General features: G+C 35.9%; 1 protein-coding gene across 14 annotated transcripts in view; it reads right to left on the bottom strand.

Annotated features, from left to right (window-relative positions):
* Positions 1-17,763, bottom strand: part of TCF12 (transcription factor 12) — a 422,204-nt gene that overhangs the window by 210,852 nt on the left and 193,589 nt on the right. For 3 of the 14 annotated variants that reach the window (XM_071214214.1, XM_071214215.1, XM_071214218.1), the window contains exon 1: positions 8,702-8,763. The exons of 10 other annotated variants lie outside the window; for them this stretch is intronic. In XM_071214214.1, coding sequence (XP_071070315.1) covers positions 8,702-8,711 — 10 coding nt within the window. In that variant the 5' untranslated portion in view covers positions 8,712-8,763. Of the gene's footprint in view, positions 1-46; positions 150-8,701; positions 8,764-17,763 lie in introns of those variants that run through there. One more of the 14 variants, XM_058294257.1, reaches the window with a different exon arrangement.

Genomic DNA, 17,763 nt, shown 5'->3' with positions numbered 1-17,763 from the left:
GCCTCAGCAGTGTTGTTGTACCTACTCTCCAGTTCGTTGGACTTACCCAGGTCAGGCGACAGGGTGGTGAGGATGGACAACCACCACATCAAGGAACCGAGATAGTCTACAGCGGCAGGCACGAAGAGTCCCATCCACCAGCTGTGTGGGATCGAAGCACCCTCTCAATTGAGAGGAGGAGTGGGCATCGCCACCCCAGGGTCCTCAGGATGGAGGAATAAAATATGGATTAGAGTGGCCTTACTGGTATTCTACTATAAAATTATTGTGACTCTAGCAATGGAAGAAATATCATGATGTGGAGACAGTTGCCATGGGAAATGCTGAAGGCAGGGCGAGGGAAAAGGAGGTTTGACATAGGGGTATTTTGGGGACTTGGATTTGTCCTGAATGATACTGCAGGTACAGATGCAGGACATTATATATTCTGCTATAACTCACTGAACAGTCTGGGAGAGGATATAAACTACAATGTAAACTATAATGCATGCTGTGTAGCAGTGCTCCAAAATGTATTAATCAATTGCAATGAATGTACCACACTAATGAAAGAAGGTGTTGAAGTGGGAAAAGTAGGGGATGTGGGAGTGGGGCATATGGGAACTTCCTATAATTTTTAATGCAACATTCTGTGTGATCTATGTATCTTTTAAAAATAAATACAAAATATATTTTAAAAAAGTAAACCAGCTATATTTTGAAACCAAAAATGTATTTTGGAAAGAAGTGGTAGGGTGAATAAACATTAGGATTTTGTCAAACTAGGAGAAAAATTTTTGAGGGACATTCATGCTATTGCTACTCCACCAATCTTCATTACCACCTTTACTTAAAATTGTAATTGTTTATGTATACATTACAATAGATTAAACAGCCTATAATTTTTCTCCCCACTGGCTGAAAAGTAGCTCGGGATGACTGCCAACCACAACCACTTGCCCAAGTAACAAGCTCCTGGGAGTAATAAATAAAACATCATGTAATTTGTCAAAGAGCAGTAAGTAATCACTTAAGCTACTAAGATAAACATGCTTTTAAAATTTGATCACAAAAATAAATTTAGTTGATAGGCTTAAATATAGTTCTGAAATTTTAAGCCACTCACTGAAGTCCTCTATTACCACTGAAAAGGTCATTATGAAAACCCAAGACTCTTTTTTTCAAGGTTGGGCCACAGTCAGGTTTCACCTCAGAATTAACTTTTTTTCAAAGGTAGTTCTGTATCTTCTAGCAGACATGCCCCTTAACTACGGTACTCCTTTCTTGAAAGGTAAAGGAGGGTCACTCAATAAATGCCAATTTAACTATTTACTGAGTGCCACTGTATTTCAGGCATTATACTGGAAAATATGGATACAAATTTAAAGCACACAGAGACCTGCCCATAAGGATTTAGAATGCTAGTACAACTCAATGCTAGTCATTGAGTTGTAGAAAGCATTAAGGAAGTACAAAACAGGCAGTGATTCCCCTAGCTGAAGTCACAGATGTCAAATGTGTGCTGGATGTTGATGGATAAGAAGAAAGTCAATGTCATCAAACAAAGGCATAAAGCTGTGAGAGTGAATGATAGCTTTAGAAACAGGGAGTCGCAAGGATTTAGCTGGTATATAAAGTACTTGATAGAGATGAGGATGAAAAAACTGAAGCTTGAGCCAGATAATGAAGATCCTAAAGTGCCCTGCTAAGGATCCTACACATTATCATGTAGACAGTGAACAAAGGAGAATGATGTGGAAGGATCTGTGATAATTACTTACCATGAAAAAGTGATGTTCATAATTCAGAACTTAAAACATTACTCAAATTGAAAATCATGTTTAGGTTAAATGAGTCTGAATTTTATTTTTCTTTTCCCATGTAAATGCTCTGTGCCTCCTACAGCTTAATCTGGAACTTAAATTCCAGACAATATTCTATTCTCAGACATATTATATGCTTACTAAGTAGAGTCTGATTCTTTAGCAGTTGTGTGGAAGATAACTTTGTCTTTTTCATGTTGGTATTCCCAATATTCTCTAGCAGTTTAGCACACAGAAGGTACTCAATAAAATATAAAGGGACAGGTAGTATATTAAAGCTCTTAAAAATTATTAGAATGTGCGCTACACCAAATCAGTTTCAGGAAAGTTAATTCCTGTCCACTGGTTTTCCAGAGAAAACCAAAGCCTGCTATGGCTTGATGAAAGGTTGGAACCTCAACTGCTATACTCCTAGAATACAGCAATCTCAGCTGCCCTAATAAAGCTCCTCTGCATCTGAACAGTTGCTGAGATCAAGTTGCAGCTTAGCCACACACAATCACTCACAGTTCTGCAGGCAGCTGAAGGAATTCCAAGTGATAGTGTTCCTTCTTTCAAGTTATCTGCCAAATTAGTCAGGCCATGAAAGCTACCTGAGGCTTGGCTCCTTTTTGATAAAGAGTCAGATCATTTGGCAAGAGGAATGACTGAAAATTCAAGTGGGGTCAGGCAACAGGGCTAGTCTAGCCTGGAGAATATTCTCAGCCCCAGGGCTTCCTACGCAAATCCAAAAGCTAGAGCCCTCAGCTGTCAGCTGCTTATGTTTCTGGGTCTAAAAAATTTCCATACTATTTCTCATTCCCATCTTCCCAAACTTAGAGTAGAAACAGAGGATTTCCCTTCCTTCTAAATCATATTATGGAAATATGAGCTCTACACTCCAGAAATATTTCTGTGGTCATCCTGAAGGTTTTTAGTTCTTCCCTGCTGGTATCTAAAATAAGAGCCTAATCTCTCATTCACACACCACATTTTGTTAACTACGGCTCTCTCCTCACATAGAGTTTACTGTTTTCAAGATACACCAACCTACCTACTCCTCTATTCTACACAGGCAAATTATGAAATTTTATCAAGGTCTGCTTATCTGTTCTCTCTATTCCCCACAATATCATCTTCCCTCAACAGACATATATACACCAAGGATCTCAGTCTAAATTATCTCTCTGTCTCTTAGGCATTTGGAGGAAGGCCACTGGAACTGGTCCCAGTGAATCCAAAACTTCTCTTTTGTACGTGTAACAAATTTCTAGGATAAGCCCTGTGCTTTCTTAAGGGTTTGACCTGAAACTCACTGGAACTAAGCTGCTCTGTGCCCCTCTCCAAGGTAAAATACAGACATTTCACCAATAAGCGGACCAGAAGAAAGTCAATTGACTCCTGGCCAGTTCTGCCACAGGTATGTTCCATCTTAGAGCTAGAATGGGATCAAGCTAGACAGGGCTAAAATGATGCCTCAATCTCAATATCCTGTACATGGGACTAACACTAGGCACACTAAAACTAGGACAGGATATAAACGTGATCCCTATTCACTGAAACTCTTTCTGTTCACTGACCTCCTATTTTGGGCCAGTAAACCATATACTGCACCTTGAATCTCATAATATCACATCAACTCTTTTCTTGTCTTTTCCCCTAACAATTTAATGTATACTAGAAATATTCTGAGTGTGAGGCTCCCAATTGCCACAAATCTCTTCGACATCAATTATTCTAACCACTTTCAGTTTCCACATGTGTATGAAATGAAACAAATGCCTTTCCAGCTTTAAACAACACCCTAAATATTTATTTTGTCTAGAACTAGCCCAAACAACCTGTAAAGATAGTCTGAGCTTCTTAAGTTAAAAGCTATTCTAGAACTGGACAGAAGGCAGTAGTCCACATCACTACTCTTATATTCTTTTCTTTCCTGAACATACGAAGTCTCAGTTTCCCCAATTTAAAAATTTCTCAACCAAATTCAGAGGAGCCTAGTCAAAGAGGAAATATGTAATGGGCATATAGGAAGATGATTCCAGTTTCTCAAGCAGCACAAGCATTTGTTTAGATTCCATATTAAAACTGAAAATGTGATACACATTCAGTCTGAGACTATTAACACAAGCCAAGAAGATTCAGTATCTTACAGTTTTGTACAATTTGTGACTCCACTTTAATCTATTCTGTCAATGCTCTGAAAGGCAAAAGCAAGGTTCTTTTCCCTGACTATGGTACATTTAATTCTCATTTTTTGGACCTAGTTTGAGCAATCTTTCCTACTGTGCATTTTATTTACCCTTGGAATCATTATCTTCCAAGGCAATTCATTATGACACTAACCAGACATACTATATTGTGCTATCATGAGTACTGCTGAGAAAGCTGTAACTTTATAACTTGTTGGGTAATTTAGGAGCCATTTTTTAATTATTCCAAATTCCCAGTCTGGTATCCTGTAACATTAAATGATGTACAGATTTTCTCATTAGAAATATCAGGACCATTTATATCTTGAATTGAAATTTTATTTCATCCATCATATACAACTTGGTAGCCATTCTAATCTCTTTAAATTTTGTTCCTTCACAAATTAATACTTTCTAGATACATGTTCATTTGCATTGAGTAGGAATTCCTTATGGTTTACTTAAAGCACAATTGCAATTTATGGTAATGTGTATACGATTTAAAGAATAGATAATGGCATTAAATAAATCCCCTAACTTTAAACTGATCACTTTACAAGACAGGTAAAAAGCCAAGTTATGATGTCTTTGCCAATTTCTACTCATTTGTGATGTACAATAGAATTCAGTATTCATTTAAACAAAAAGTTAGAATAGTATATGTAAAATAGGATATGAAAAAAGAATGCTACTGGCTTAATTAGTTAATAGTTAATCTAGGCCATAAGTTCAAGTTAACTAAGTAAGGAATAAATTGAAATACCTGATGTTAAGACAAGAGAAATAGAAATTCAAATATTCTTATGAAAAAAACATAAGCAAACTACAAAGAACTGCAGAATTATTCTTTAAATACCACAGAAACTAAAAGATTCTATTTGCAATGTTAATAATTATAATTATTGTGCATATTTCCAACTAACTGCCTCTTAGGAAATAAAAAATATTTTTTATAAAATGATCAGATGAGAGAACTTTCTAAGATAGAATCTCAGTACCTTTACAATAGCTGATCATCTTAGCTCTTCCAGCTTTCCCCAGCTGAGTCCACACAATGAAGCACAGCTAAAAATGCCCAGAGAAATAAGACCCATTGAGGAAGACTGTGCTCTGTTCAGCTTTGCATGCATCAGTGGGCCTCATAGTAGATAAAAACACCCTACAGTCAGATTAACTGACACACTGGAACATAAATAGAAATTTGAGATATAACCTCTTAATCTTAAATCTTTTTATGTAAAAAGTGGGTTACTTTCTACTTCAGATTTTACATATACAAAAAACTGCCACAGAGTCACCCACAATAATACTAAGCATCTGACAAATATTTATAAAATATCTTAAATTTATAATGCATAGTAGTTTATGATTTAAAAAGCAAATCTAAAATTATAAGCCTTTGTTCTTTTGCAAATGATAAAATTTGGACAAGACAAAAGTATATTTTCATTTATTTCGGGCCCTTTGTATACCTATTTAAAAGGCATACTTTTAAACATTTAGGGGAAAATTAACAAATGTAGAAATTTAAAAAAAAAAAATCCAAGGGGAAATAGTGAATTAGCTTGCTGATGTCTTTCTCAACTCCATTTCCCAGACCCCTCCCCTGACTCCCATCCCTAATTACTGCAAAAGTCTCCAAGCTATAACTCCCTCTAGGGAGTTCTTTGCCTAAAACATCTAACCCCCAGGTACTACCACACAGCCTTACCTAGATTCTCACACTCTTCTTGTGGAGCCAGTTCCCTATGAAAAGGGAAAACTGAAAACTGCAGAAGAGTTTTCTATGTCAAATCAGCATTCTTGGGGAGAAGAAGGGATTTTCACATTTAATTGAGATAGAAATGGCAATCAACCTATTCCTCAAATCTCATGCCCCACCCAAGTATCATAAAAGTGAGGAGGTCAAGACAAAATTTATTGCTGCATTGTTCTATTTGAACTCTAGGAGAATAATGGTGACAGGGATTAGCCCTAAGTAAAATTTATTCACTAAAGAATTAACTTTGGACTCTACAATATTTTTTTCCTATGTGCTTTTTCATCTTTCCTTCACTCCAGGGACCAAGAGTTTATACATTGCCCTCTTGCTAATATTTTTTCTATTTTTCTTGATAACCCTTTCTCCTGTAATTTTTATTCCTCTTAAATTTATTTATGTATTTAGTTATCTATTTGTGTTTATATATATTTTTGAAGATTTATTTATTTCTCTCCCCTTCTTCCCCGCGCCCCGGTTGTCTGTTCTCTGTGTCTATTTGCTGCGTAGAACTTTGTCCACTCCTGTTGTTCTCAGCAGCATGGGAATCTGTGTTTCTTTTTGTTGTGTCATCAATCCGCGTCTGCGGTACTATTCCTGGGCAAGCTGCACTTTCTTTCGCGCTGGGCGGCTCTCCTTACGGGGCGTACTCCTTGCACGTGGGGCTCCCCTGCGCGGGGACACCCCTGCGTGGCAGGGCACTCCTTGAGCGCATCAGCACTGCGCATGGGCCAGCTCCACACGGGTCAAGGAGGCCCGAGGTTTGAACCGCGGGCCTCCCATGTGGTAGACGGACGCCCTAACCACTGGGCCAAGTCCTCTTCCCTGTATATCTATTTTTAATTAAGCTTTTTGTTTAGTGATAACTGTAGATTCACACATGGTTGTAAGAAATAATACTGAGACCCCCCTTGTATCCTCTACCTAAATTCCCCCATCTTATAATATCACGACCAGGACACTGACATCAATACAATCCACTTATCTTATTCAGATTTCCCGAGATGAAGGAGCACTCATTTGTATGTACATTTAGTTCTATACAAGGTTATCACATGTAGGTTCATGTAACCACTACCACAGTCACAATACAGAACCATTCCATCATTACAAGGTTCCTTTATATTGCCCTTTGATAACGATACCCACCTCACTCTCCAACCCCAGCAACCAATAATCTGTTTTTGATCTCTATAATTTTGTCATTTCAAGAGAAGTATGTAAGGGGAATCAAACAGTATATAATCTTCTGGGGCTGGTTTTTTTCAGTCAGCATTATTCTCTCAAGATCCATCTAAGCTTTTGCATGGATTATTAGTTTGCTCCTTTTTACTGCTGAGTATTATACCACTGTATGGCTGGACCACAGTTTATTTAACCATTCACCTATTGTAGGACATTTAAGTGGTTTTCAATTTGGGACTATTACAAATAAAGCTGCCATGAACATTTATGTATCAACAGGTTTTTGCACGAACATGAGCTTTCATTCTCTTGGATAAATGTTTAAGAGTGTTAAGTGCTGCATTATAGGGTGATTGTGTTCCTAGTTTAATAAGAAACTGCCAATCTATTTTCCAGAATGGTTGTATCATTTTATAATACTCACTAGCAATATATAAGTGATCCAGTTTCTCCACATCCTCATTAGCAGTTGGTGGTTGGACTACTTTTACTTTAGACATTCTGACAGGCATGTAGTATTGTCATGGTTTTGATTATTTCCATTTTTCTAATGGCTAGCGATGTTGAACATCTTTCCTTGTGCTTATCTGTCATCTATACATTCTCTTCAGTGAAATATCTGCTCTTGTCTTTTACCCATTTTCTAATTGGATTGTTTTTTGTTTTTGTTTTTTTTTTAACTGCTGAATCTTGACAGTTACTTATTATTTTAGATACCAGTCCTTGTCAAATGCAAGGCTTACAAATACTACTTCCTAGTTTGTTGCTTGTCTTTTCATCTTCTTAACGGAGCCTTTAGAGAGCAAAATTTTTCATTTTGATGAGGTCCAATTTATCAATTTCTCCTTTTATGAATCAAGTCTAAGGACTATTCACCTACCCCTAGATTCCAAAGAGTTTCTCCTATGCTTTTTTTTTTTCCTAAAAGTTTACTTTTTTCATTTAAGGCCATGATACATTTTCAGTTAAATTTTATGTAAGGTCTGTAATTTAGGACAAGGTTCAATTTTTTTCCTACAGATGTGTCATAATTTATGCCACAAATATTTCTACCATTAGATAAGATTTATTATTTAGCTCATGCTAAGAACTTTTACCATCAACACCACTCAGTATGTCAGACCCTAAGCTATCACAGTTAAGTGACAAAGCAAAGTGTATGTCAACAGCATTTAGCTTAAGCTGTAGGCATTCCTGCACGTTAACTTTACCTGATTCAAATACAGTGAATGTCTGTGCACTGTGGTTCAAAAGTTCAAGATACCAAATTCTTTCAGAGTTTTAATTGAGTATACACTCAATTAAAAAAATTATTCTGTTCCTAGTAATTGTTTCTCTCCAGGTTTCTTTTTTTCACTTGACCAATGTCCCCATGTTATATCCTTATATCATGGCACACCAAAACTTTAAGAGGACCTTTTTATCATATTTGGGAAAAAACATCCTGGCGACTTTTTAAAATAAGAATTTATTTTATGCAGATAATAAATGCAGCACATGGTACAGAATACAAAGAGTATACTAAGAAAAGTAAGTCACCTTCCCCTTTCTGCCTCTTAGGAAGAGTTCCACTCCCTGACAATTTTGGTCCCAAACAAGAGATGTTACTGCACATCTATTTTATCTGGCTTTTTCCTCATCCTAATATTAATCAATTACTTATTAAAGATGCTCTATAATGAACATAACTCATACTTACATAACTCATAATTTATGAAGTAGTCACAACAGTCCTGTAAATTTGTGCTAATGTTCCCATTTTTCAAATATAGAAAGTGACTTACCCAAGAGCATAAATCAAGACCAAACCAAAATCTTCTACTCAAAAGCTTTCCATTATATTCTGAAGGTCTGTGGCATAAGAGAAATATAAAGTTATGTTCTCTACCCAAGAAGCTTCAATTTAACTGGAAAATCAAGTTTATATGTACATTAAATAAGAGCCTATAATCGATATACGGCAGTATCTACCCAAGGTATTTACAGAGTTAGAACTTGAAAGTTCAATAATATTTAAGTTGTAGGAAGATGGGGATGCGGTTCACTGGTGAGGAGGATAGTACAGAATACCTAAAATCTGCTCAGGGAAGAGCAAGATCACACAGACCAAATAATAATAATTATTATAGTTATTCTCATTAGCGCCACACTGGGAATCAGAATTGTGATAATATGTTAGTGAACTGTGACAATTATCTTAAGACTGTCAAGAAAAATCAGACAAAAGTTAAATTTTTAATATTCTTCCAATTTTAGAGACTATATATATATATATTCATAAATTTCTTAAAATGAAAATAGTACATTATTCTGATTTTTCTAAACTAAAATATTGTGAAGTTTCTCATATTACAAAATATTACCTTAAAAAGTAACTTATAACAGGTGCAATATGACCCATCATATGATCATTTCATAATTTAACCAGTCCCATACTATTTGAAATTTAGGTGACTCTAATTTTTCTTTATACAAGTTCTATAATAAACATTCTTACATATGCACCTTTATTTTGTCCTTAAGTTAAATTCCTTGGTGGAGTAAATAGGGACACAATGTATTTTTTTTTAAGGTCCTCAAGCCTTTTATTTTTATTTTTTCCCCCGCCACCCCTGCCACTTGTGCTTGCTGTCTGCTCTCTGTGTCCAATCGCTGTATTCTCTTCTGTGCCTGCTTGTCTTTTCTTCTCCTCTTTAGGAGACACTGGGAACGAATCTTGGGACCTCCAACGTGGGAGAGAGGCACCCAATCACTTGAGCCACCTTAGCGACCTGGTTTGTTGTATGCCTCATTGTCCCTCCTGTGTCTCTTTTTTGTTGCGTCATCTTGTTGCATCATTTCTCAGAGTTAGCCAGCTCTCCGTAGCATGGATCAGCTCTCCACGGCATGGGCCAGCTTTGCCTTCACCAAGAGGCCCCGGGAAACAAACCTGAGACCAGCCCCCCAATATGGTAAACAGGAGCCCAAATGCCTGAGTCACATCTGCTTCCCAATGCATTCTTTTTAATAGTCTATAAGTTCATATCCATAAGTATGTTTGGGGTACTCTTCCTTCCAAGTGTACCATGATAAATTTGGAGAGTTAAAAGCACACTGCATAAAGAAAGAAATTAGAAAACTTGGATGAGCTTCAATGTTCTGAAATTGTGCAGTACAGTATGTTGATCAAATGAATCAGAAGACAAACCGAAAGACAAAAACAGAAAGAGGGGTTCACACAGCAACGTACAAATTGCCTGACAAATATTCTCATGGATGTATATATACATATATTCCTCAATCTCTCACGGAAAAACTAAATTAGAAAGAGAAACTTGCTTCTATGCCAGTACCTGAAGACAGGTTTTCTAGTAATTTTGTAAAACACTTCAAAGTAGTATTTAGAAATTTTTTAAAAGATACCTGATTGAAATCTTACTATAATATGAAACAAAAGCCTATGCTTAACATGTGCTCCCATTTTTTCTAAATGTATGCCACACACACATTCTGCACTTAAGGTTGCTACTAAATGACTGTATAATTTAATTTCCTTAAAATCCATTAGTCTGTAGGAAGAAAAATAAAAAGCAGATGAGAATTTTTTGGTGTGAACATATTTCATTTTATATAAACCTCAGTAAAAATTTATAAAAATTACCATAATAAAAAATATAGAACTATATCTTCTCTCAAATATTTCAGGTGGAAGACAGCCCTAAATTTTAGGATGAGTAAAAGCATAACAAATCATAAATTTTCTCAAAAGTCAAACCATTAAGCACTGTTTATGAAAACTTAAAAATATGCACCTCTGAGCTGTGATGAAACCCACAAATTACATTTATCTTATAAGAATTATTCATACACAAGTCTAGAAAATACTGTAATATTTTTGTTGCTACACCTTCTGAGGAGATTTCCAAGTTGGGGATGCAAACTTTCACGAGAACCAGCAGTATAATTTTCTGATTATGCCATTCTTACTCTCTTCTCATCACAGATTCTTTCTAAACACTATCCTCTACAGCTGGTCTGTGAAGACCTTTCTCTAAAGAGTTGCCCCATTGCCAAAACTCAAACAAGAAGTCTCATTTTAATCTTTCCCCCTCCTAATCTGGTAGCCTAATTCACTATAGCTACTATTCCATATTGCCATTTTGAGAAGTAGTTTTTTATTTCAGATTACAGAAACTAAGGGAGAAACATGATTTCATATGGAAGAAATCTGGCATTTGCTGAAAAATCTATTTCAGATGGAAGAAATCTGGCATTTGCTAAAAAATCTAACTCTTAATATCACAATTGAAGAAAATAACAACAGGAAAACAACACCTAATAAATAACTTGTCATTCTGTATAAAGGCAATGAAGCCCAGAAAATACTAGAACTAATTCACAAATCATCACCAATAAACCAACAAGCAAAAACTGTTACTTTCCAAAGAATTTCATATATGATTTATTAATTCTTCCAAATTGACAGGGTTGCTACTGTTTAAAGGATTTCTAAGTTATCTAGAGCAAGACTGGCAAAGTATATAGCCTGGGGAGACAAAATCCATCCTACCAACTATCACTTCTACAGCCCATAAACTAAGAATGATTTTTACATTTTAGAATGATTATATAAGTACCTGCATAATAGCCTTAATTTTGCCTCCCAGCCTGAAAACCCTAATCTATTTATTATATGGCTCGTTATAAAAAAGTCTGCTGACCAATGATGTTTGTGACCAATGTAGAAAAGCATGCAAGAGAAATTAATGATTTATAATTAACTATAAATAATCTAATTGATTTAATTTGTTGTAAAGTGGCCCTGGACTCCAATTCTGATTTAATTGTCACTCCCTAGAAATTTCATATAACCTGAGGAGTCTGATAAGCCTCCAGAGGTATTCTCAAAGTGAAAAACAAGTACGTAATTCAAGAAAGATTGTGAAACCATCACACAACACATATGGTAATAGCTAAAAAACATTTTTCAAGGAGAAAGAATTATGTAAAACTTCAGCAATATGGGGGTGTAAATATATATACTTATATATATATCTGTAACTTATATATATATATATACATGACAGAAAATCCTAGAAGATAGGTAGAATGGCAAGTTCTATTCTTCATAGAAACCTATAACCCCAAACAACAGTGACAAAAAAACAAATAAACCTGGAAGTCACAGAAAACATGATCTAAGGGGAAAAAAAGCTGAATTTTCTAATAAATACGTTAAGGAGATTATAAACACGGTGAGCTGATATTCCAACTAAGCACCCATATTTTGAAGGGCTTCACCTAAAACGTACAGCTTATTAAACAATGGCAAAGCAACTCAAATTTCTGAAAGTGATGAATTCCTTCATACCTTAAACAATAACACTTCTATAATTTAAACTTACACAGGATATGCTTTCAAACTTTAAAAAACTTCACTTTTATTTGTTGGCTAATTAAAATTTGTATAAACATTGTGACCACTAACCAAGCTAGTATTATCTTTTCACTTTGCAAGACATTTCAGAATTTCTAGGGTATGGGGATTCCAGGCTTTTTAACAACCATATATTTCTAAACACTCTCAATTGAGAACTGAGTTATATACCGCTAAGGTCCATTCAGGCTCGAACACTCAGGGGAAATTTTAATATTTAAGTTTAAAAAAAAAAAGACACTCAGAAAAAAGTATCAATGTTATAACTTGGCATGGTGTATCTGAAATATTACCACATAGAAGGCATGATGTGGTAATTCTGCTCTAGGACTTTTTCCTCATCAAAATAGAATCCCAAATTCTCAAAACTATGTGCCATGGTGTGGTTAAGAGATTATATACATCTAGCAAAACTATAAAGCTTTAAAAATTTTCTTAAAATCAATCTTTTGTTCTCTATAATCCAGCAGCTATAGTTACTATTGTCCGACCCTACAGGCAGAATTAAAAATATTCTCATTTCAAGTTCTTCTTTACTTGACTAGAATTAGACATAAACAATGGGGTCAATCAAGGAAGAATCATCTATCAGACTTATATCACTGAGCCACCTTAAAATTTTAAGGCTCAACTTGCCACACAAGAGCATGGTAATGATGGACAAATGATTAAATGCTACTCCAAAGGGAGGCAGACTTGTCCCAATGGATAGATAGGGCGTCCGCCTACCACATGGGAGGTCCGCGATTCAAACCCCAGGCCTCCTTGACCCATATGGAGCTGGCCCACGCTGATGCGCGCAAGGAGTGCCCTGCCATGCAGGGGTGTCCCCCGCGTAGGGGAGCCCCACACGCAAGGAGTGCGCCCTGTAAGGACAGCTGCCCAGCACCAAAGAAAGTGTAGCCTGCCCAAGAATGGTGCCGCACACACGCAGAGCTGACACGGCAAGATGATGCAACAAAAAGAAACACAGATTCCAGTGCCACTGATAAGGACAGAAGTGGTCACAGAAGAACACACAGCGAATGGACACAGAGAGCAGACAACTGGGGGGGCGGGAGGAGAAATAAAAAATAAACCTTTTAAAAAATAAAAATAAATGCTTCTCCACATAAAACTTTTCCTGATCACTTCAGCTAGGCCTGATCTTAATCCCTTCTGAATTTCTGTAAGACTTTCTTCGCTATCTTGTTAAACTTGACCTACCAAATTAAGATAGAAAACTCTGTCAAGATCGATCTAATCTATTCACTTTTATTTTCATACAGTACCTCTCTCGCACACAGTTAAGGGCAGAATGAACGAAGGGGTACGTGAAAGAGAAGGAAAAAAGAAAGGAATTCAACAATTTTAAATTGTTAATTAGAGGAAAAAGATGTGGCTCAACCAACTGGGCTCCCATCTACCATATAGGAGATCCAGGGTTTGACGCCCAGGGCCTCCTGGTGAGGGCAAGCTGGCCCATGCAACGAGCTGGTCCACGCAGAGTGCTGGCCCTGTGCAGGAGTGAGGCCCCATGCAGGAGTGCCATTGCCCAGCATGGGAAAGCCACCCCGCGCAGGAGTACTGGCCAACGTGGAGTGCTGGCACAGCAAGATGATGTAACAAGAGACACAGAGGAGAGAAAATAAGACCGCGTAGCAGAACAGGGAGATGCAGTGACACAAGAGAGTAATCATCTTTCTCGCACTCCGGAAGGTCTCTGGATCAGTTCCTGGAGCCGCCTAATGGGAATACAAGCAGACACAGAGGAACACACAGCAAATGGACAGAGAGAACAGACAATGGGGGGAATGGGAGAGGAGAAATTAATTTTTAAAAATAGAATAAAATAAATCCAAAAATACAGTGGTTTACACAATTTTTTAAAAAAATTGTTCATGAGTATCTAAGCAATAAGAGAAAGAAAAAAACGTAAGAGCTGTAATGTAAAAAAGGGCAGAAAATGAACAAACGATTGAACATGAGAGGTTCAAACATCAGTGTAGTGCTATAACTGTGAGATAAGTTAGAACCAGAAGGGTTGAGCTACTAATCAGTCATTTCACTTTTCTCGGCTTTGGCTTCTTCAATTATACCTAGGTCTCTTTCACTCAAATTTTTCTTGGTGCCAATATTTTGTTTGTAAGCAGCTGAAGATCATATAATGCAGCTCAATGAATACGTACCTCAAATCCTTTCAGGAAACTTGGGGTTAATAAACACTGGATAAAGTATAAAGGTTTTACCTTTATGAAATACTGTCAAACCAGTACTAAGCCATACTGTTTCCCGTAACTACATTACAGTCATTTTCATTATTTCATCTAGTGAAGGAATTTCATGTATAATACAAAGTTAGATATTTTTTGAGGGTAAAATATACTGTCCCTTGATATTCTGAAAATGGTGATTTTTTTTTTAACTCTAGGAGACTTTTGACTTAATCACGAATTATAATGCAGGAGGTATTAAGCGTGCAGAAGAGTTTCCTTTGAAATTTGTTTGTCTGAAATACTGACTAAAAGGGGGGGGGGGGAGCGAGGAAGGATCATATTTGGGTTTAATGTGCCAGACAAGTCCAAAGAAAATTATTTAACCACAATGAAACTGAAATAAGGCTTAATAGATAGTACCCAAGAAGCCCTTTAAACCTTGAGGTAGGCAGGGAAGGTAGGGCTCAGCAAAGAGGTTCTAACAGCAATGGAAGGGAACGTGGCTTGCTTCTAAGTCAAATATCTAAAAGCAGAGGTTTAACAATAAGGTACTCTTATAAAGAGAGAAGAACTACCTTACATCCAAGTCGGATGGCCTATGGAAAAAACATCTGCCTGGGAATCAGGAGACATGGGTTCAGTATTCAGTTTTGCTATTTCCTGAGGTTGTGACCTCGGGGGGGGGGGGGGGAATCACATAATTTTTCTGTTTTAATTTTGTCATTTGTAAAACAGCGATTATAATTCTAGTTGCACCTTTTACAGTGCTCAATAAAAGATATTAGATATATCACCTTATGGAACTATACAACTCTAAAGCTGTAGAGACCTTTGAGATGACCCAGCATTACCCTATTATAAAGGAAAAGGTGATTTTCAGGATCTGGAATACAATAGATCTCCTAAGTCTCAATCCTGAATTTATTCCTATACCACTACATGTGACTTTCACTCCTTCGACTATCAACAAACCATCTCTAGAAGCAAAATCAGGTATCAGAAAGAGAATAAGGGGAAGTCTTAGAAAAAAGGAAAATTCAAGGTAACTATGTCTTAAGTCTTCCTTCCATTTACAACACACAGACATATACACACATATATATATCCTAAAATAAGTATTTTTTTATAAATATGGAGTGGTAAAAGATAAGAATACTTAAAATTTTATTTCACAATCACTTAGGGATGGAGGATAGGCAATTTTGTAAAATAATTTCCTTTTCATGTTCAATTAACCCACTGATATCACCATCACCAAAAATACAACTAATTATCAACAGGTAAAGGAAAGCAAATTTTACTGAAATCAATGCAGGAGCCAAGGGTCAAGAAATGGACCAAAGCTGAATAAGACTAGAAATAGATAAGGTTATTTGGGATACTACTGAAATTCAGTGTTATGGTCAAAGCTTTGCAATTTTATTATAATAAGAGTACAGAGTTGTTTGATGCTAATTACTTAATGATGTGCCAAAAAGATGTACTTATTTCATTTGAAACATAAGAAAATCCCTCTTTCCCATACTGACAAATCAACAGGATAATTCTAGAATTCATTAAAAAGAAACACGAACTGATACAACATAATAGCTTCATATTCTTTGTAACACTTTAAAATAGCTAAATGAATGCAGAAATGCATCATTCTGTGGCAAATTGTTCATTATTGAATCATTACCAACCCTTGTTAGATAAAATTTCTTATTTTTGCAAAGTACAAAATCATTAAAGTGTTTGAGAATTCCATCATGGGAGACAGTAGCACTTTATAATCCACTATCTCTTCAGGCAAATATGCTATTGCTGAACATAATACACAAAATAACAACATTTCCCAGCCATACGATCATGTGCCCCCTAATGTTGTTTTTATATGTTGACAGAAATGATGAAATATGTTACTGCTTTCCTATTAGTTTTAACTGTTTCTGAGCACTCATCCTTCATGCCACCAGTCTCCAGTATTACCTGTTGTAATAAACAGTTCCAAATGCTTCTAATACTGCCTTACTGTCGCAACCAGCTTTAACAATTTAAGTTTTCAGCCTGAAACTTCCTTAACTTATCAGAAAACTAGAAAAGTGAATCTATTCCCTGAAACTCCACTGAGTACTTAAAACTCACAAACTTGGGTATCTAACAGTTCAATTACACCAGCTCACATCAAGTTGGATTGCTTGTTGCCACCAGGAATTGCTCTCCAACTTAAGAGACATTCATCTCCAAAGATAATGGAGATGTACTATGTTTTCAGATAGAGGTACCTCATCTCACTACTTTTACTGAAAATAATGAGCAGGAAGTGTAGTAAATCATTCATTGCCAATGACCAGCTAATTCCTTTTAAACAAATCTGCCTAAACTTTTCAGGATTATTTTCCCTTCTTTTATATGTAAACACTTTAAGATTAATTAAAACTTAAAATAAAAACACATGATCTGTGTAGATGTACCTGGTCTATTATACAATGTAGTTCCTATGAATGCAGTTTTTTTTACATTTCAACAGTGAGATCGACCGGGTTATTTTATCTCGACTTTTTTCAGAAGTTAACTTTATACAGAGTATGAATGACTATAAAAATATTCTAATAATTACCTGTAAACCAAAGAAACCAACATGCACACGATCATAATTGCTCTAAGAAAATGTTACCTCAAACCAAATTACAGAAATAGTTTTAGTCAACAGCTGCTCAGAAAAAATAGACTGACACGCACACCTCTTATGAATTCATTTAATTCCCACATTTATTACCCCACAATTTTGATAGTCACGCTGACTCAAAACTGTACTAATACTACAATTTTACAGGCTTAAGAGTCATCTCAGTGAACTAACAATAAAGGCAAGAACATAAATATAAAAAGGGCAATTTCTGCTTTTGCACAATTCAGAGTTATAGACAGCCTCCATGAAGAAAGCTTAGTCCAATTCAAAATTACAAGAACACTGGCTTTAACTTGCTCTACCATACATACTTACTATAAATTAAATGCTACTAGGGTAAAAGTTATACTCCAAAAGGATATGGTTTGGAGTGTCAAATCTACTTTACTTTTAATGGTAAGCTAAATAAAAATTTTTAAAAATTAGAAAGTTTTCCCTGGATAAACCCAAGAATAATCGTTTTGTTCTAAATTTAATTCTGAATTTTACCCAGAAAGATAATATATTTAAAAACCATGATTTTCATTTGCATTTCTATTGAAACAAATTGTAGTTTTAAAGACA

Source organism: Dasypus novemcinctus, chromosome 3 (genome assembly GCF_030445035.2).
Source record: "Dasypus novemcinctus isolate mDasNov1 chromosome 3, mDasNov1.1.hap2, whole genome shotgun sequence".
NCBI classification, from domain to species: domain Eukaryota; kingdom Metazoa; phylum Chordata; class Mammalia; order Cingulata; family Dasypodidae; genus Dasypus; species Dasypus novemcinctus.
This window is presented reverse-complemented; position numbering and strand designations above follow the sequence as displayed.